Source organism: Delphinapterus leucas, chromosome 1 (assembly GCF_059928025.1).
Source record: "Delphinapterus leucas isolate spDelLeu-1000000601 "Yukka" chromosome 1, BTC_Dleu_Yukka2, whole genome shotgun sequence".
NCBI classification, from domain to species: Eukaryota; Metazoa; Chordata; class Mammalia; order Artiodactyla; family Monodontidae; genus Delphinapterus; species Delphinapterus leucas.
In genome coordinates this window covers 178,804,497-178,824,682 of record NC_143129.1, presented here as the reverse complement: position 1 = coordinate 178,824,682, position 20,186 = coordinate 178,804,497, and the positions used below count along the sequence as shown (strand labels likewise).

General features: G+C 49.3%; 2 protein-coding genes across 2 annotated transcripts in view; both read left to right on the top strand.

Moving 5' to 3' along the window:
• The first annotated feature begins 40 nt into the window (after nucleotides 1-40).
• LOC111187165 (chymotrypsin-C) lies at nucleotides 41-14,602 on the top strand. The gene is made up of 8 exons (XM_089916155.1): nucleotides 41-186; nucleotides 1,414-1,505; nucleotides 1,602-1,699; nucleotides 2,593-2,718; nucleotides 3,606-3,742; nucleotides 4,551-4,696; nucleotides 5,572-5,724; nucleotides 14,573-14,602. The coding sequence occupies exons 1-8, from the start codon at nucleotides 147-149 to the stop codon at nucleotides 14,600-14,602; spliced, it is 822 nt and encodes a 273-aa protein (XP_089772281.1). The 5' UTR covers nucleotides 41-146.
• LOC111187065 (chymotrypsin-like elastase family member 2A) overlaps nucleotides 14,602-20,186 on the top strand; it is a 19,181-nt gene continuing 13,596 nt past the window's right edge. The window contains exons 1-2 of the mRNA XM_089916090.1: nucleotides 14,602-14,706; nucleotides 16,978-17,118. Coding sequence (XP_089772216.1) covers nucleotides 14,602-14,706; nucleotides 16,978-17,118 — 246 coding nt within the window. The remainder of the gene's footprint in view (nucleotides 14,707-16,977; nucleotides 17,119-20,186) is intronic.

Genomic DNA, 20,186 nt, shown 5'->3' with positions numbered 1-20,186 from the left:
ACCAGCCAAGGTCAGGGAAAGGGCCTTGACAGAACAGGTTCCTCCCAAGGGGTGGCTCAGCCTTGACGAGGTGGGTCCACCCTCCTCCTGCCTATAAGTGCGGACCTGGTCACCGCGACGGCCACTCGATCCCGAGCACTCACGACATGCTGGGCGTCACCGTCTTCACAGTGCTCCTGGCCTACAGTAAGCTGCGGCTTGGGGACCAGCTGCAGCCAGCGGGCTGTGAGCTTGGGCTGGCCTCCCGGGGACAAGGATGGGGTCAGGGACCCTCTGCTCTCCAGGGCTTCAGGAAAGGAGCTTTGGGGTCCCATGTGGGTTCAGCTACTACTGACCAGCTGTGTGTCAGATGAGCCACTTGCCTGCTTGGCGACTCTGCTTCCATATCTGCAAAATAGGATTCATGCTCCTCACCTCAGGGTGAGGATGAGCCATGAGGTATGGAAAGCACCAGGGACGCAGAAGGTGCCTCATCCCGAGTTACCCCGGGGGGCATCAGGGCCTACCTTTCCCAGCATCGGCATCTCTCATTTGGGGATTCTTTGCTCCCCCCGCCATGCTGGTGACCTCCCAGATTGGGAATCGAGGAACTTGGCTCGAATGTCACTCTCTCTTGGCGGGACCTGGACAAGCCACTTCCCCTCTCTAAAGCTCACTGGCTCTTCTGGCAAGTGAGAGCACTTGATTAAGAGTCCTCCAGCTAATAACAACAGTGATGATAATAATAGCTGCTCCTGTGTACCCCATGTTTGCTATGTGTCGAGCGCTGTGCTAAGCCCTTGACGTTCAGGAGCCAATTTGATCCTACAACAACCTTGAGAGGCGGGGCCTGTTAATATGCCCATTTTACAGATGAGGACCCCGAGGCTCAGTGATGCTCAATATCTTGCTATCTAAGATCACACGGCTGGTTAGTGGTAGAGCCAGAATTTGAGTCTGGGTCTTCCTCACTGCACAGCACTTGCTCTTGACTGTGCCACACAGCTCCCCAGCTATGACAGTCTGGAATTCTGTAGATTCAGTGCTCGCACACCCGCACTGTGCTGTGGCCTGAAATGGGACAGCAGGGTAAGGTTGAAGGACACAGGTGTACCTGGGCACTCACACACAAGCCAGCCACTTTAGGTTTCCTTCAATGATTCGACATTCACTCTATACCAGGTCTTTTGCTCAATTCTTTACCTGCGTCATCTAATTTAGTTCTCAGGACGAACTTACCAGGTTAGCGCTAGTCTCCCCGTTTCACAGAAAGGGAAGTTGAGGCCCAGCAAACTCGATGGCTTCCCCAAAGCCATGCAGGAAAAGTCAAACCCATGTCTGCCCAGCCCCCAAATGTGCGCTCTTTCCACCTGCCCCTTCCCCAAAGCAATGCCAGCCCGGCTCACCTGTGCTCTTCCTCTCCTGTATCCCCAGCCTCCAGCTGCGGGGTCCCCATCTTCCAGCCCAACCTATCAGCCCGGGTGGTGGGCGGAGAGAACGCCGTTCCCCACAGCTGGCCCTGGCAGGTAAGCGTGCTGCAGCAGGTGGGGAAGGCAAGGTGGAGGGGGGTGGGGAGCAGGTCCCTGGGGGCTGACACGTGGTCCTTCCCCATCCTCCCCCAGATCTCCCTCCAGTACCTCAAGAATGGCGTGTGGAGGCACACCTGCGGTGGCACCTTGATCACCCCCAGTCACGTCCTCACAGCTGCCCACTGCATCAGGTGAACGGGATGCTGCCCAGACACCCCACCCTCGCCCGGGAACAGGAGCCTGATACGCTGCTTTTCTTGAGCACGCACTCCAGACACTGGGCTGAATAAGCTACTCCCATCCAGTAACTCAGTTGTTAATTTATTCATTCCACAAGTATTTACTGTGCGCCTACTATACGCCAGGGAACACAGCAGTGAGGACACAGTCTGTGCTCTCAGGGAGCTTATATTCTAGCGGAAGACAGAGTGACAGACCATTCAACAAGTAAATATATAACAAAGCAAGTGGCAATGAAGAAAAATAAAGCAGAAAGAGAATAAAAAGTATGAGGAGTTCTATTTTAAATGACGTGGCCGGGGGAAGGTCTCTCTTGAAAGGAGTTGTTTGAGCAAAGACCTGAAGGAAATAAGGGAAGACGTCATTGGTCTGGGGGTAAGGTGTTCCATGTGGAGGGAACAGCTAATGCAAAGGCCCAGAGAAGGGAGCCCACTTGGTAGGTTTGAGAAATAAAGTGGAAGCCGGTGTGGCAGGGGCATTTTGTGTGAGAGGAGAGGAAGAGGCGGTTAGAGAGGAATGCAGGAGAGAGAATGCAGGCCAGCAGCATGTGGACTAGCTCATCTTCACAGCAGCCCTGGCAGGTGAGTTCCAAGATTATCTCCACCTTACAGGTGAGAGAACTGAAGCCGAGCCTACCCACCTAGCAGTCAAAGTGGACTTGACTCCAAGACCAGGGTCCTTACCCTGCGCCCTGGGAAGGGTCAATGGGATGAACACTCCCTTCCCCCGAACAAGTCCCACGGTGGCCCCAAAGCTGGGTCACTAAAGACCCAACTTCCCCCTCTACCCCACCGGCCGGTGGGGACAGGAGGCCACCCTGACCTGGTCCCCTTCCTCTATCCAGCAATACCCTGACTTACCGCGTGGCCCTGGGGAAGAACAACCTGGAGGTGGAGAATGAGGAAGGCTCCGTGTTCATGGGCGTGGACACCATCTTTGTCCACGAGAAGTGGAACTCCTTCCTAGTTCGGTGAGTGCCCAGCTGGCCATCTCACAGCCCCCTGGGAGCAGCTCAGAAGAAGGAGGCGTCCCTGAGATGCAGCCTGAGCCTGTCCCTGGACCCCATCCTTAGCCTGAACAGCCAATAGATGATGACTTTACGCAAAATGGCAAAATGCTAAGTGGAGATGGACACCCCTCCAATACCCATCACTGGCCAAGGGTCTCTGGAAAGTACACAGGGAATAAGGATCCTGAGGCTCCCACAGTATATTACCTGAAGTCTCTCAGCCAGAGGATGAGCCAGCACTCACCTTTACTGATGCCTGCTGCACGCTCGCATTGTAATAAGCAGCTTACATGCCATCTCTTATTTAATCCTCACAACAGCCCCTAGACAAGGAACCGAGGATCAGAGAGGTTAAGGAATGTGTCCCAGGTCACACAGCCCAGTACATGGCAGAACTAGAAATCAAACCAGGCTCTCTCTAGGGTTGTCCATTTTCAATCTGGCAACACGAAAACGTTAAAAATTGCATCCGCAAGTGTTTTTATCGTTATAATTTCCAATTTGCTTAGCTGAATTTCAGTTGATACATAACCTTGCAGTGGTTCAGAATGCTTCTGCTCTTGTCTCCCCTCTGTTAAGCCTTTCATGATGTGAAGACACAAGGTGGCGCGGGGGGGGTGGGGGAGGGGGGAAGAAGCTACACCTACAGGAGCGGGTGATGGGGTTAGAAGGCAGATCATTGGTCCTCCGGCATCTCTGTCTGCCAGTGAGAAGCTGGAGGTCCAGGATGTTTATGGAGGACCCCTGCTCACCCTTGGCCCGACTCCCAGCTCACAGCCTGGGCCTCTTAGCATTGGCTTGAGGGAGCAGGCCCTCCTGCCATTCACCACCTCCACTTTGGATTCCAGCAATGACATTGCCCTTATCAAACTGGCGGAGCCCGTGGAACTGAGTGACACCATCCAGCTAGCCTGCCTGCCAGAGGAGGGTTCCTTGCTGCCTCAGGGCTACCCCTGCTACGTCACTGGCTGGGGCCGTCTCTGGAGTGAGTATAGCCCCTGGCCAGACACGAGTGTCTTATTGGAGGAAGCAGCTCCCACGATAAGCACATCACCCACATTTGCCCACCACTTCCCTTTTTGCCTTAACATCTTCACATCTTTTTAAATTTTGTAATAATGGTTAATATTTATTAAGCATATACCATGTGGCAGACACTCTAACAAGCGCATATAAAGGGTGTTATAAGGATTAAACGGACTAGAATTTGTCAAGGGCTTAGAACAGGGCTAGGCACATACTAAGTGCCATGTCAGTGACTATTAAATAAATGAAACTAACCATTTTGGGGTGGGGGATTAGATCTTATGATCTTATGTTATACCACACGCCCAAGTAAATTCCAACTGAATTAAAAGGTTAAATGCAAATAAATGAAACTACAGAATACTTAGATGAAAATGCAGATCCTCTAAAATTTGGAAAGTTTGGGGGTGAGAAAGACCTTTCAATGTGTGACACCAAAGGCAGAGAACTACAGGGAAACCATTGGCAATTAAAACCCCAGAACCCAAATTAAAGATAACTCAGTGGTTATTTCTTAAGGGTTTTCTATGGGTTGGTTCTGCCTTCCCTGCGCTTAGAGGGGTCTCTAACCCAAACAGTTCAGGACCATTGGCTCAGAGTCTCGCCTCTCAATTAAGGGCCTGTGTGTGGGTCCCTCAAAGTCTATCCAGAACTCGCCCGGTCATGTCCCAGCCCCATCCAGCCCTCTGTTCCCTGAAGGCCTGGGCCTGGGCTGGGGCTGAGGCTGCCTGGGCTGACCGCCCGGTCACCACCCATTCTCTCTCCAGCCAACGGCCCCATCGCTGACGAGCTGCAGCAGGGCCTGCAGCCCGTGGTGGATCACGCCACATGCTCCCAGAGAGACTGGTGGGGCAACAACGTGAAGGACACCATGGTCTGCGCCGGGGGTGATGGCGTCATCTCAGCCTGCAACGTAAGTGTCGAGGCGCTGCCCCACGTCTCTACTGCAGGTGGCCAGATGGAAGGGGGCAGTGAGGAGGGCAAAGGAGTGAGAAGTGGGGAGGCGCCACACCCTCTCCCTGGGGGGAGACTGAGCCCCGGCTGGTCCTAAGAGGCTTAGGAGAAACTTGTCACTGTCCCCCTTCCCCTCCCCCACCAGCACTGTGGCCAGAGCATGAAAGTTGAATGTGAGTCTGAGTCCGAGTCCCAGCCCCCCTACTTCACAGCTGTGTAACCTTGGGCAGGCTGTTTGACTTATCTGAACCTCAGTTTTCCCATGCATAGAATGGAGCGGTAGTGAGCACAGGGCTGTTACGAGGACTAAGTGAGTCTAACGCAGGTATAAGAGACTTCGGTGAAGTCCGGGCACACGTTCCTTCATACCATCAGCTCCGTTGGTCCAGGGAGACAGAAGACTCAGGGAGTCTGACACAGAATGAAGAAACATCTAGGACAATCAGGGACTGTCCCGTTTTCAAACACATGAGCCTCTCCCCACTTCCATTTTCTTCCCTTTCCCGGGTCTCCTACACGGCTCCCAGCATCCTCATCCCTCTGGGCAGCTCAGAGTCTTAGGCATGGTGACCTGAACAGCTAGGGAAACCAAGGCACAGAGAGGGTTCTCAACATCTCAAGATCACACAGCAAAGCAAGACCTAGTCTGACACCCCAGGGCCCCCCAGAATAAGGCCAAGTTACCCACAAACCACATTTTCTCTGCCTCCCTCACTATGGACACGCTGAGGCCAAAACAGGGGCTACCAAGGCTGAGAGGCCAACCCATATGCCCCACCCTGACCCTCACCTGCTTCCCGAGCCTCCCTCTGACACCCGCCCCGTCTGGTGCAGGGGGACTCGGGCGGCCCACTGAACTGCCAGGCCAAGAACGGCTCTTGGGAGGTGCGGGGCATTGTCAGCTTCGGCTCCGGGCTGAGCTGCAACACCCTCAAGAAGCCCACGGTCTTCACCCGCGTGTCCGCCTACAACAACTGGATCAACGAGGTGGGTGCGCCTCCCCTGCCCCCTCCCCTCCACCCGCCCCTCACCCTCCCTCGCCCTTCCTTCACTGACTCCCCTACTCACTCTTTCACTCACTCCATTTACTCACTCACTCCTTCAAGAAGTTTTGATCGAGTGCTTATTGCATGCGGCCTTGAGTCAGGGGCAGTGAAGCAAACGGCCATTCACTTCCCCACCCTTTCATCCATCAGCAAATACTTCTGTCCCAAGCCCAGGCTCCCCACCAGTGCCCCCAAATGTGAAGCGTGGCCCCAGCACAGGAGAGGGGGCAGCATGGATGGCCGTCTACATTTTGAGGGTGCGGGGACAGAGAGTCACCCTGGGCTGGGGGCTTCCACCCTGGGAGCAGGAGGTATCCTGAGCTCACCTGCACAGTGGTCGGAAGTGCCCGAGAGGGCCAGACCCCTCGGGCAGAGGCAAGCCTGTCTTGTCAAGGCCCGGGGCTGCCGGCCATGCTCCTACCCTCCCGGCAGAGCCTCACACCCCCCAGAGTCCCTCACTCTGCTCTCTGCTTCTCCAGAAATTACAGCTGTGATTCATCCCTGGGAGCCAAGGCCGCAAACCCCGGCAACCACAATAAACCTCCTTTCCCCTCAAGCGACCTGTGTTCTTGATTTGCGCGTCCCCTGCGGGTTCCCGGGCTCTCTAGGGGCTACCCGTTTCCATACCAGGGGTGCAATGAGAGATCCCCCTCAGCCAGGCTGGTTAGGCCTTGGAAGGAGCTGCTGGGGATGCTGGTGGAGGGGGCACCCCCAGGAAGCCACCTGGTGCCTGAGGGAATATGAGTTAAGGACACACCAGGCACCTGCCCCATCCCCGCACATCTCATAAGCCGTGAACCACCGGGCCCTGATCAGACTGCAATGGCTTCCACACATAGTCACAGCAGGTCAGAGGTGGGAAAGCTTGTACTGCACGAGACAGGCAGGGAAGCTCAGGCCCAGAAAAGGAAAGAGCTGGGCCAGATCACAGGAGCAGACAGCCGGTGATGCACAGGCAAGAGGCTCAGGGCAGGGCCCTCTGGTCCTGAGGCCGACTGGAGGGCAAGGGGTCCAGAAAAGAGAGGGACCCAGTGTCCAGTGAGGTACATCCAAGCGGGACACCCGACCCCTGACCATAGGGTCTCTGGTCCAGGGCGCTCCTGGGGATGTGCTGCTCTATGGAGAGAGGTACCCCCAACCCGGCCGCTGAAGTCCTCCTAGGAAAGCCATCAACTACGGCTGCCTCTGGTTGGTCCATGAGTTGTCCAGTTTCCCCATCAGACTTTGGTTCCTGGAGATGGGGACCATGGCCTCCCACGATGTCCAGCTCATTCTCAAAAAATACTTTATTTTCTCAACCAGCAATGGGGCCTACAAGGAGCCCAGCACCAGCTCAGCCATAGGAATCCAGGGATGGTCCAGAGAAGATCCCTGCTCTGCAGGAGACAGACTCATAAACAGATCACTGAGTTCCCTGGTGTAAGTGTGAAGGTAGGAATACAGTCCAGGAGCATGGCAAAGGGACACTTAAACCAGTGAGAGTTGGCAGGAAGAGTCCAGGATGGCTTCCTAGAGGTGGTGACGCCCAGCGTAATGTATTCTTTACATTTGAGTAGAAGGTACCAAAATACAGAAGATGCTGCTGGTTGCTTGACCCAAACTTCGTTCCCAGCCTCCTCCTTTTGTAGTTGTCTCTATACTGGAGGCTAAAAATGCTAAATTCTTGCTGTCCCCAGGTCCCTTGCAGTTATAATATCAAAGTAATAGCTAACACTTACTGAACACTTCCTCTGTGCCAGGCCCCGTTCTACAGGTTTTACATGTATTACGTCACTATTAACATCATCCCCATTTCACAAATGAGAAAACTGAGGCTAGAGATGGTTAGTGACTTCCCAAGGTGATTTACCTGCAAGGTGATGGAGCTGGGATCCAGACTTTGTTAATCTGGCCCCAGAGCTCATGCTCTTGACCACCACGCTCTACTGCCCTGTGATGAATACGAATATGGATATGATGCCTGGAACTAAGGCAGCCTTCTTGTGGCGAAGAGAATTACAGAGACATGAGCTCAGACATCATCAAGCTGCAGATCTGATGCCAGCAACCGTTCTCTGAATGTCTAATTATGTAAAAACTAAATAAACCTGCATTTGTTTTAACCACTGTAGTCCAGTTTTCAGCTACTTGCTGCTCAGCACAGTCCTAAGTGATACCCTGGGGGATAACATAAGGGGTCACTTTCCTGACTGAGGGAAGGCCATAAGCAAAGTCATGGTAACTGCTTGGAAGAATCTCCAAGCAGAAGGTGTTGCTAGAGCATAAGGCACAGGGCAGGGATTGGGTGACCAGTGGTCCTGGCACTGAGTAGTTTTCTAGGAAGTGGTACTTTCAGTGCTGTCCCAGGCAAACTGGGATGGTCAGTCACCCTAACAGAGAGGGGCAAGAGATGTGGCTAGAGAGTGAGAAAGGCCCTTCCTGGAAGGACTTGTAGCCATGGTAGAGGGTTGTTGGGACTTTATCCTGAGGGCAATAGGGAGCCGTAGAGTGGTTTTAGATAGAGAAGTGATCTCTGTGGTCAGATGTACACACTAAAGCATTCATCTGACAGCGCTATGGAGGGTGATTTGGAGCAGAGGCAAGAATGGAGGCAGGGAGGCCAGTTAGGAGGCCGCTGCGATGTTCTAGGCCAGAATCAATGGGGCCCCAACCATCAAGCTGCAGATGGAAAGGAGAGATAGGTTCAGTAATTCAGTAATTATTTAAGAGGCACATGTACAGTGTTGGACAGCAGCATCCCCCCCCCAGTGCCAAATCTATATAAATTTTGGGAACGTGATTGGATTATCAAAGCTACTTTTTATTAGCTAATAAATGGTAAAACATAAGCCACAGTTCTGTCTGTTCAACAAGAGTGTAAAATTCTCAGATTCAGGGACAAGATCCACTGTTATATACAAGGGTCAATGCCTATCTGTGGTAGACAAAATACTAGCCCTCCAAAAATGTCCATGCCATAGATCCCAGAACATATGAATGCATTACCTTACGTGGCAAAAGGGATTTTGCAGGTGTGATTAATTGAAGGACCCTGGGATGGGGTGATTAGCCTGGATTATCCAGGCGGGCTCAGTGGAATCACAAGAGTCCTTTTTTTTTCTTTTACATCTTTATTGGAGTATAATTTCTTTACAATGGTGTGTTGGTTTCTGCTTTATAACAAAGTGAATCAGTTATACATATACATATGTTCCCATATCTCTTCCCTCTTGCGTCTCCCTCCCTCCCACCCTCCCTATCCTATCCCTCCAGGCAGTCACAAAGCACCGAGCTGATCTCCCTGTGCTATGGGGCTGCTTCCCACTAGCTATCTACCTTACGTTTGGTAGTGTATATATGTCCATGCCTCTCTCTCGCTTTGTCACAGCTTACCCTTCCCCCTCCCCATGTCCACAAGTCCATTCTCTAGTAGGTCTGTGTCTTTATTCCCGTCTTACCCCTAGGTTCTTCCTGACATTTTTTTTTCTTAAATTCCATATATATGTGTTAGCATACGATATTTGTCTTTCTCTTTCTGACTTACTTCACTCTGTATGACAGACTCTAGGTCTATCCACCTCATTACAAATAGCTCAATTTCATTTCTTTTTATGGCTGAGTAATTAGATCACTCCCTAACACCATACATAAAAATAAGCTCAAAATGGATTAAAGACCTAATTGTAAGGCCAGGCACTATCAAACTCTTAGAGGAAAACATAGGCAGAACACTCTATGACATAAATCACAGCAAGATCCTTTCTGACCCACCTCCTAGAGTAATGGAAATAAAAACAAAATTAAACAAATGGGACCTAATGAAACTTCAAAGCTTTTGCACAGCAAAGGAAACCATAAACAAGACCAAAAGACAACCCTCAGAATGGGAGAAAATATTTGCAAATGAAGCAACTGACAAAGGATTAATCTCAAAAATTTATAAGCAGCTCATGCAGCTCAATAACAGAAAAACAAACAACCCAATCCAAAAATGGGCAGAAGACCTAAATAGACATTTCTCCAAAGAAGATATACAGACTGCCAACAAACACATGAAAGAATGCTCAACATCATTAATCATTAGAGAAATGCAAATCAAAACTACAATTAGATATCATCTCACACCAGTCAGAATGGCCATCATCAAAAAAATCTAGAAACAATAAATGCTGGAGGGGGTGTGGAGAAAAGGGAACACTCTTGCACTGCTGGTGAGAATGTGAATTGGTTCAGCCACTATGGAGAACAGTATGGAGGTTCCTTAAAAAACTACAAATAGAGCTACCATATGACCCAGCAATCCCACTACTGGGCATATACCCTGAGAAAACCATAATTCAAAAAGAGTCATGTACCAAAATGTTCATTGCAGCTCTATTTACAATAGCCCGGAGATGGAAGCAACCTAAGTGTCCATCATCGGATGAATGGATAAGGAAGATGTGGCACATATATACAATGGAATATTACTCAGCCATAAAAAGAAACAAGAGTCCTTTTAAGAGGGATTAGTCACAAGGAGATATGAGGAGAGAAGCAGGGGGTCAGAGTCAGAGGGAGATCTGAAGATGCAATGCTGCTGACTTTGTAGATGGAGGGAGGGGCCACAAGCCAAGGAATGCAGGAAGCCTCTAGACGCTGGAAAAGGCAAGGGAAGGGATTCTCCCCTAGAGTCTCCAGAAGAAACCAGCCTTGCTTTAGCCCAGTGACACCGATTGTGGACTTGTGACCTCCAGCGCTCTAAAAATGTACACTTTTATGTTTTCAGCACCTTATTTGTGGTAATTTGTTAAAGCAGCAATAGGAGATAAATACACCATCACTCCTCCCTTCCAGCAAAATCTAAAGTACTAGGTGGGGAGTGTAAGAGGGTGGAAAAGGAAGGGTCAGGAAGGACTCCCTGGGATCTGGCTGGGATGAGAGCAAGGATCTGTAGACTTTGTCCAAGAGGTCACAAACCAGTGGTTGGGAGCCAGGGAGAGTGGGCACTTAGGCAGTGACCCTCCACCTCCACCTTCTGCCTTGGCAGGAGTTCCCCTGGCCTGGGGGCATGAGAGCCCTCATGCCAGTGACCCACTAGAGTGCCATTGTGTGTCTAATGCAGGCACCGTGGCTAGTGTGTACTGAGCACTTGGTAATCTGTGTGCCAGGTACCGTCCAAGGGCTTTATATACTCAATCTCATTTAATAATCCTGGCAACCCTGATTATCATCCCCCTTTGCAGATGAGGACCTGAGACTCAGAGGGGTTTAAAAAGTCACCCAAGGGGCTTCCCTGGTGGCGCAGTGGTTGACAGTCCACCTGCCAATGCAAGGACACAGGTTCGTGCCCCAGTCTGGGAAGATCCCACATGCCACGGAGCGGCTGGGCCCGTGAGCCATGGCTGCTGAGCCTGTGCGTCCGGAGCCTGTGCTCTGCAACAGGAGAGGCCACAACAGTGAGAGGCCCACGTACCGCAAAAAAAAAAAAAAAACCTCACCCAATAACAATTTGATACCTATCTCTGAGTTCTTTTACAGGAACTAAGGCCCCCACCCAGGTGGAAGACGGTAACTTCAGGCTGAGCCCAAGCACATGGTCAGAGCCAGAAGGCTCATGATGGAGATTCCTGGAACACCACCCTGTCACCTAACCACCAACCAATCAGAGGAAGGTTACACACCTTGGAGCCCTCCCTGCAAATTTTGCCTATAAAAACTCTTCCCAAAAACCTTTGGAGAGTTCAGGCTTTTTGAGCATGAGCTGCCCATTCTCCTTGCTTGGCCCTGCAATAAACCATCCTCTGTTCAAAAACCAAACAAAACAAAAAGAAATCCTCACCCAAGATTGCACAGCTAGTAATGGGGCACCGGGACTTAAACCCAGGTAGTCTGACTCCAGAGCCTGTGTGACTAACAACTATGTTATTCTGCCATTAATCCCGAAATCTCAAGGCCCCACACACACACTGATTCCTCTAGTGGCCCTGCCAGGAAAGGGTGGAGGCTGTACATGTGCTGACAAGCTTGAGCGAAGCTGGCAATGAGCCCACGTAGACAGAAACCTAAGAGGAGAATTGTTGCTCAAAGACCTTCACAAAGGCTTTTACCCACTGTATCAGCTACTTCCAGTATAATTAATAATGTTGAGCAAAAACCAACCACAAATGCTCAGTGGAATCCAATGACAAGTATTTATTGCTCACACGCCTGGGGTCAGTTGGGGTCAGTTAGGTGGCCCTGCTGATTTTGGCTGGAATCACTAATATGTCTAGGGGTCAAGCCTGTGTCTGGCTGGGACAGCTCAGCTCCACAGGGCTTTCATCCTCCTCCCAGGAGGCCACCGCAAAGTTACATAACAAAAGGCATGGATACAGGGAGGGGTGAAGGATCAGAGCCATCCTGGCAATCTCCCACACCCCCCGTTATCTTGGACACAAATTAATAGCATAAACTATGGCAGGGCAGAAGGGAAGGCAGTCACTATGCTGGAGCTCTGAACTCTGCCACTGATAGGCAATGACAGCAGCTGAGTCACTTAACCTCTCAGAGACTCAGTTTTCTCATCTGTAAAATGGGCACCTCCCCTCCATCCCTCCCTCTTTCCCTTTGGGAGCCAACAAAATAACAGAGGCTTGTGATCGGAGGCATCATTACTACTACTGACCTCACACCTGAACCCCTATTAGGAAATCCTCCCTCTCCCTTTTATTCCTAAGGAGAGGGAGCTTCATTCCCAGCAGGCCGTGGGGGTCAGTCCTCTGAAGCTCACTCTCATCAGGTGGGGGGCACCTATCTGCAAAGCTTCACAAGGTGATGGGCTGGGGAGCAGGTAATGACAGAGAATAAACACAGAGCATCTTTCCAAAGCACTGATTTCCTGTGAAGATTGTGTGGGAAGAAAAAAATGCACATTAAAATAAACCCAGCTGTGCTATGAAATAAGCTGCAAAATTCAGATCAAGCTTTCAAGATGAAGAATGAGACTCCGGAGACATTTTGCTCTTGTGGTGACTGCTACATGCTAGACCCCACATCATTAATCTACTGAAAACCGGAGCCTGCAAACCAAATCTGTTTTGTAAATAAAACTTTATTGGAAAGCGGCTATGCCTATCGGGCTACTTTTGCACCGTAACAGCAAGGCTGAGTAGTTGCAACAGAGACCGTATGGCCCGCGATTCTAAAATATTTATTATCTGGTCCTTTACAGAAACAATTTGCCAACCCCTGATCTCCTAGGATTCTTTGATGGAAAAGTTGGAAGAATTCTGTGCTATTCTGATAGCTGAGGCCTACAGGTCTAAGGCTTGAAGAGTAAACAATTTATTGCACATTTATGATTCTCAGTGTTTTAAGTGAACAAACCGTTGCTTAATTCTAACAACAATCCTAAGAGATAGATGGGATTGTTACTGTTGCATTTGGTAGGTGAAGAAATTGAGTTAAAGAGATGAAACTTGTTCTAGCCCAGGTCATCTCAAATTTTAACGTGCAGAAGAATCACCTGGGTATCTTGTTAAACTGCAAATGCTGAATCAGTAGGCCTGGGTGGGAGAGTCTGCATTTCTTTTATATTCATATATACACACACATATATATATTTGACTGCCCCGGGTCTTAGTTACAGCATACGGGATCTTCGTTGCGGCATGCGGGCTCTTAGTTGCGGCATGTGGGATCTAGTTCCCTGACCAGGGATGGAACCCGGGCCCACTGGGAGCGCAGAGTCTTAACAACTGGACCACCAGGGAAGTCCTGAGTCTGCATTTCTTTTTTTTTAAGATTTTTTTTGATATGGACCGTTTTTAAAGTCTTTATTGAATTTGTTACAATATTGCTTCTGTTTTATGTTTTTTGGTCGCAAGTCATTTGGGATCTTAGCTCCCCAACCAGGGATCAAACCCACAGCCCCTGCATTGGAAGGCAAAGTCCTAGCCACTGGACCTCCAGGGAAGTCCCCCCGAGTCTCCATTTCTAACCAGATCCTAAACTAGGCTGGTCCAGACCACTCTGTGAGTAGCGACGATCCAGACCAGAGTCCCTACCGGGAGGCACAGGGGTGCAAACCCAAGCCTCTAACCACTGAGCATATGGCGTCTCAGAGGAACCCTTATGAATGAGTCATACGCCCCGTGAGAAATTCGCATCCGCATCTCCCTGGCCCCTCTCAAAGACCCAGCCAAGGCTAGAACTTTACAGATTGCCTTGTTGTCCCACAACAGATCAATGGGGGGCTGAGCCGCAGAGAGGGAAGTGGGCTGTAAAACCCACTCTCTCTCCCAGCCTCCATTCCCCCTCCAGAAGCCTCCATTGTTATTTGGTGCTGTCCCTCCCCCGCACCTCCATCAGGAGCTTGGAGCCCAGATCTAGAGGTGGGACTTGTGCTCCAGGCCTGGCCAATCCACCCTAGCAGCCCCTCCTCCACCACAACAATTGGTTCAGGGATGGACATGTGACCTGAGGCGGATTCAATCAGAGAGAGTTGCAGGACTTCTGCGGGAACTACCAGGAAGCTCTCACTCATTCCCTGATGTGTTTGAGGGTGAGGGATGCGAGGCTAGAACAGCAAAATGGGGGAAAGAGGAAGAGGGGATGGTTTTGCTCTCCAGGGTACATTCGGCAATGTGTAGAGACATTTCTGGTTGTCACAACTTAAGGGAGGAGGGCAGGGACTACTGGCATCTAGTGGGCGGGGACCAGGATTGCTGCTAAATACCCTACAATGCACAGCAGGGCTCTCATAGCAAAGAATCATCACCCAAAAGGTCAATAGTGCCATGGTTGAGAAACCCTGGGTCAGAGATTCTGTAGCCCTCTTGTCCCCATAGGACAACCTGGAGCTCCTACAGGCCAGTTAATGGAGCCTGAGAGTGGACTCTCACAGTGGAAAGCAGAGCCAGAAGATGGAGAGAAGCCGAGTACTAGGGACATCACCAGAGCCCTGGATCCAGCTGTGCCTGAAGTGAGCCCTGCTCCTGGACTTTTCCATCTTGTGTCCCAATGAATGACTCTTTGGCTTAAGCCTGTTTGATGAAGTTTTCTGTCACTTTCAAACCCTCCCAGCAATGTGGTGAAATAGGCCAGGCATACGTTCCTCTCACTGTTTCATTCATGGGCAGCCCCAGGCCAGAGGACCTGTGTGATCACACAGCAAGCCCATGGCATGCACAAAACTGGTATTTGTCCAGTGACCTCATACAGGGAAAATCTTATTTTTATAGTAAAACAAATGCAGATACGTGAAACAGAATGGCATAGTCACGTTAATTCAAGATAAAATAGGAAACTTCAGAAATAGTTTGTTGTTGTAGTGACTGCTACAGATTATAAACAAGAGCCCAAACTGTTAAAGGAGTTAGGGAATGCAGTTGGGACTAGAGCCCAGATATTCTGACGTCTAGTGCAACGGGATTCTGTACCCCAGCCTCCTTCACCTTCCTCATCACCCTTGGGAGATTACAAAATTTTCTCACACCCATTTTCTCACCCATACAATGATCCTGCAATCAGGCCTGGATTGTTATTTAAGAAACTCGGGCCCAGGAGAGAAGTGACTTGTCCCTCCAAGCTATAATGCTCAGATCTGATTCAGTGAGGGCTTGAACTCAGATCTTAACAGATGGAGTCCACTTTCTGCTCTGCTTTTCTAGCTGGGCAAAAGGTAGAATCTGTGGTCACAGAGCAGGACTGTCTCACCAGAGCCTGGCCTGCCTGGCACCGTGCTCAGACCACAAGCAACAAGAGTGAAGGTTTAAGGCAGAGCGAGAACATCCATCAGGAGCCCTCGCTCATTTTCTCCACCCTTCTCCCTGCCCCCCCACCCCCGCCAAAAACAAGGGGCTTATTGCAGTGCTAGGAGGACATTCGGAAGGCCACCTTCAGCGGCATCAGGTAAAGGGGCTTGGAAATCAGACCAACTTATGTTGGAATCCCCATTCTGCCGCTTAGAAGCTGTGTGGTCTTGGGCAAGTCACTTTACCTCTCTGAACCTCAGCTTCCTCCCTTGAAATATGGGACCCTTGTGCAAGGTTTTGTAAGGCTTAGATTAGGTAAGACATGTGAGTGCATCTGATGTATATGTTTGGTGAGTGTCAGCCTCCCTTTCTAAGAAGTTCCTGCTCTGACCCCACTTGGCAGATGAAGTTACTGGAGAAGTACAAACTGTTGTCGTCTTAGGAGGAGATGATAGATACAGCCCTCCTTGGCCAGCACTCCCTCCTTCCTGTTGCTGGGACTGCCAAACCCTACCTGTGTGGGTCCGTTTTGTGCTTCTCCTAGGTAAGCACGTTCATGTTTTTCAAATCCTCACCACATTGTTGCAAAACAGACTGGGCACACGTTTCTCTGCCTGGTTCACAGAAGGGCAGGCCCCGGGCCTAGAGACTTCCATGGCTTGTCCAGGGTCACACAGCAAGCCATAGCATGGCCTAGAACAGGCTTCCTCGACCTCGGCACCACTGATGTTCAGGGTGGGATAATTCCTTGTTATGACGGGCTGCCGGGGGCCTTATAGGATGTTTAACAGCATCTCTAGACTCTCCCCGCTACATACCAGTAATACCCCATCCCCAGCCAAAAATGTCTCTGGACATTGCCAGATGTCCCCTTGGTAGGCAATACCAGCTCCATTGAGAACCACTGGCCTAGAATGCTGTTTGCTCAGCACACCAACCTAATCTTTTCTATGAAAACACAACTCCAAGGACCAACAACAATATTTTTCTTCTTCCCCTAACACATAACATAATCTCTTAAAAGCAGATAGAACCCATATTTCAATATCCACCTTTGGCATTTTTTCAAAGTAGTGCCAGGGTGACAGGTGGGGGAAATGGAAAAAAATATTTGGACACAGGCCATTTTTCCATTGGGCTTGGAGAAAATCCCCATCTTGCGTTCCTAGTGTATCTCTGGCCGATAAGTTCACTCATAAAACCAGGGCCTTAGCCAGGGCCACACATATCAGACTCCTACAGACACACCGTGATCAGAGCCCTACTGCTGCCTACATTGGTGGCTGGAGGTAAGTCCTGTCACCCAGAGGCACATTTTCAGTCTCCTGGTGGGACTGGGGATGGGACCTCCCTGTACCCACTGGACTCAGTCCTGTGGTTATAAGAAAGCTGGAGTGAAGTTCCAAATAAGTGGAGCAAAGGGCAGGACTCTGCAACGTGTGGAGATCCTTCCAGAACGGGGATTCTCTATTTGGGATTTGGGAATTCAGCCAGTGTAGGTTACATCGTTTGGGTCATTGCTTCCTGGGCTCACGACCCTTTCTCTTTTTACAGCTCTCAGCTGTGGGCTCCCCACTTACCTGCCCAACCTGCCCAGGGTGGTTGGAGGTGAAGATGTGAGAGCCAACAGCTGTCCCTGGCAGGGGAGTCCCCCCACCCCTCCACTTCTGCCCCCGTGCCCTTACCTACCTCACATCACCCCCTTTGCCCTCCACCACGGGGTCTACTGCACTGGCAAAGATGAGGATTGGTGGGGACTCAGAGGGCAGGATGGGAAAATTCGCCAATAAAAAATACATTTCTGTTGGTCAACCTTGGGGGTGGAGGGAGAGGTGCCTTCTCCAGCCTTGATAAAGACCTGCCCTACCCCACGACCCATACACACAAATTCACAAATACAGTCTTGCTCTGTTAACCAATCAGATGCTTGCTTACACATGTACTGTTATCCTACGAATCATTCATCACCCCCTATGCAAATATTCCTTGCTTTAAGGAACCAACCAGTGCAAATTAATTATTTTTTATTTTTTTTCTTTTTGGCTGCGTTGGGTCTCATTTTTGTGCGCGGGCTTCTCCTTGCGGTGGCAGAGCACGGGCTCTAGGCTCGTGGGCTCAGTAGTTGCAGCGCACGGGCTCGGTAGTTGTGGCTCGCGGGCTCTAGAGTGCAGGCTCAGTAGCTGTGGTGCACGGGCTTGGCTGCTCCACGGCATGTGGGATCTTCCTGGACCAGGGCTCGAACCCGTGTCCCCTGCATTGGCAGGCGGATTCTTAACCACTGAGCCACCAGGGAAGTCCCGCAAATTAATTCTTAACTACAGACAAGTAGATGTTACCAATGAAAGTAAATGCTTCCTTACCTTAAAATAATCCTAGTGATATGGAGACTAAAAATTCTGGTTGGGGCACAGGCACAAATTACCAGGACCTGTTAGTGGTACGACTCCCGAAGAAAATACATGACGCTGACATTGACATAAATAAATATTGTAAAATCTCTCTAATCTGACGTGATTGGGACTGAGTAATTGAAAGGTTGGTTATAGCGAAATTATTAGAAACCACACATACATTTTTTAAACAATTTATTTTAATTTAAAACTTGTACATATATATTTGTTCACCAGTCTGTCTTGTGTAAACCACCCCCCACAACACATCACCTATAATTCCGTTTCTTTAGAGTAGAGCAATGACTGTGAGACATTCAAGAAGCCATCGGAATGAGCTCTTCCAGATTTTTACGACCTATTTTCTCAATTTTTCCGTTTTCTCTTCAATGCCTAATTTCACAGCAATTTTTCAAAAGTCAGGGTTATCTGGTCTCTTCCAAGCATTTAACTTAGTTTCCATATAAATCACAACTCGCTTTTTGAACTCACGTTTCATCGGTTACATGTTTAATCAATTTACATAATTACAATACAAGCACAACTAGCATACGGAGGATTGGGAACAAAAAGGTTGAATCGGGGTGAGTGCTAGTGGTGAGTGTTCAGGGCGCCCCATACAGCCGTCAGTATGTTTCACGGAGGGAATGGCAACATCCGTTCATCTTCCCCTCAGTTAAGAGAGCTTCAATCATAGATGGTGACCGATAGCTCACAATTTATACACTTGGCTCTGTGTATTTTGCCAATTCTTTTGGCACTTCTCTCACACTCACATAATATATTTTTTCTGGAAAGTTGGAAGAGCGATCCTATACCTCCCCCTTAAGCAGAGGTCACCCTTGTGCTGAGAACCAGTCAGTGCCGCCTACCAAAATATTTCCTCATCCTCTGGACCCGCTGACACTGCTGGTACAAAAGCATCCTTGCCTTGGGAACTGATTAATGCTGGTCTTGGAAGTGTCTCTCTACACTTCCTGCTTCTGCTTCCCTGGGAGATTTTTTTATTGGGGTTGGTGGGCAGGTCAAGCAGGGTGGGGACCAGGGTGAGGCAAGCAAGGCACTCACTTTGGGTGCAAAATCTAAGGAGGCACCACAAAACTCTGTAACCAAAATGAATATTTAAATGCAATATTTTTTTAAAAATCAACCTTTTTCATAAAGAAAAAAATAACAAAATTTTAAACAGATATAATTTGCTCTGAGTTGCCTGAGAGGTCTCTTTTGTTCCACACTCACCCCAAGATTATGATCCTAGATCATAACCCACCAGACACTTGAAAATAAAGTGCTGTGTGATTCAAAATTAAAGTAGGATGTGTCAAGTTTCCAGACAGATTGTGGAGCCAGATGATCCCTGCTCTACCACATAGTAGCTGTATGAGTGGAGCAACTCAATTTACCTTTCTCGGTGGGTAATATTAAAAATGTACAACAGCCCTTATGGCGTGGACCACATTGTACAAATTTCTATTGGTTGCCGTAGTTTACTCATCTGTAAAATGGGAATAATAATAGTGCCTCATGGGATTGCTGTGATTATGATGTAAGCTGATTCACACTCTGAGCTCAAAACAGTGTCTAGTATATAGCAAGTGTTCAAATTATTAGACATTTAAAGTGTTAGCTATTGTAATTGTTAATCATCCCAAGAGCCCCTGACAGGCATTATGGCATTATGATCCCCATTTTCTAGACAAGGTAACTGGAGCTCAGAAAAGTTACATAATTGCCCAAAGTCACCCCGTTAGCCTGGCGGAAAGTGGAGATTCAAATTTGGTTCAACCTTTGCTCTTTAGCTACCCACAAATTTTATGGCCACACTTAGCTACCCACAAATTATGTTTCCATATTATTTCAAATTTTCACATCTGTAGGATGGTTTCAGCCTATTTTCAGATTTTGGGGGTGGGGACATCCTTTTAGGTGTCTTTTTTAATTTTGTCTAATTTTAAGCATTGTTTAAAAAGCCAGTTCATCTAAGGCCCCTTAATGTCAAGCAAACAAGAAAATGCCACGTGGATAATCAGAAATGAGGATGTTTGGAGAAAAGCAGGCATCATTCCTGCTTTTCCTCCACGGGAACCCTGGTCAGAGCACACAATGCTCTGCTGTCACCTCCCTCCTCTCTGCTTGGCCTTGGCAAGGACTGGAAAGGAAGGGGAAGGAGATGGGACAGCTTTGGCAGAGAACCAAGCAGTGCCAAATGCAACCGCCTTAAAGTTCCAACCCACACCTATTAAACTATCAAATCTAAATAGAAACAGGTTTTTCAGGAATAAAGACACAGACTTACTGGAGAATGGACTTGAGGATAT

Excerpts from the sequence above, each read along its gene's own strand:
- LOC111187165 (XM_089916155.1), top strand. The coding sequence starts at position 147 with ATGCTGGGCGTCACCGTCTTCACAGTGCTCCTGGCCTACA. Across the intron at positions 1,506-1,601 it reads CCCACAGCTGGCCCTGGCAG|ATCTCCCTCCAGTACCTCAA; the intron begins GTAAGCGTGCTG and ends ATCCTCCCCCAG. Across the intron at positions 4,697-5,571 it reads GCGTCATCTCAGCCTGCAAC|GGGGACTCGGGCGGCCCACT; the intron begins GTAAGTGTCGAG and ends CGTCTGGTGCAG.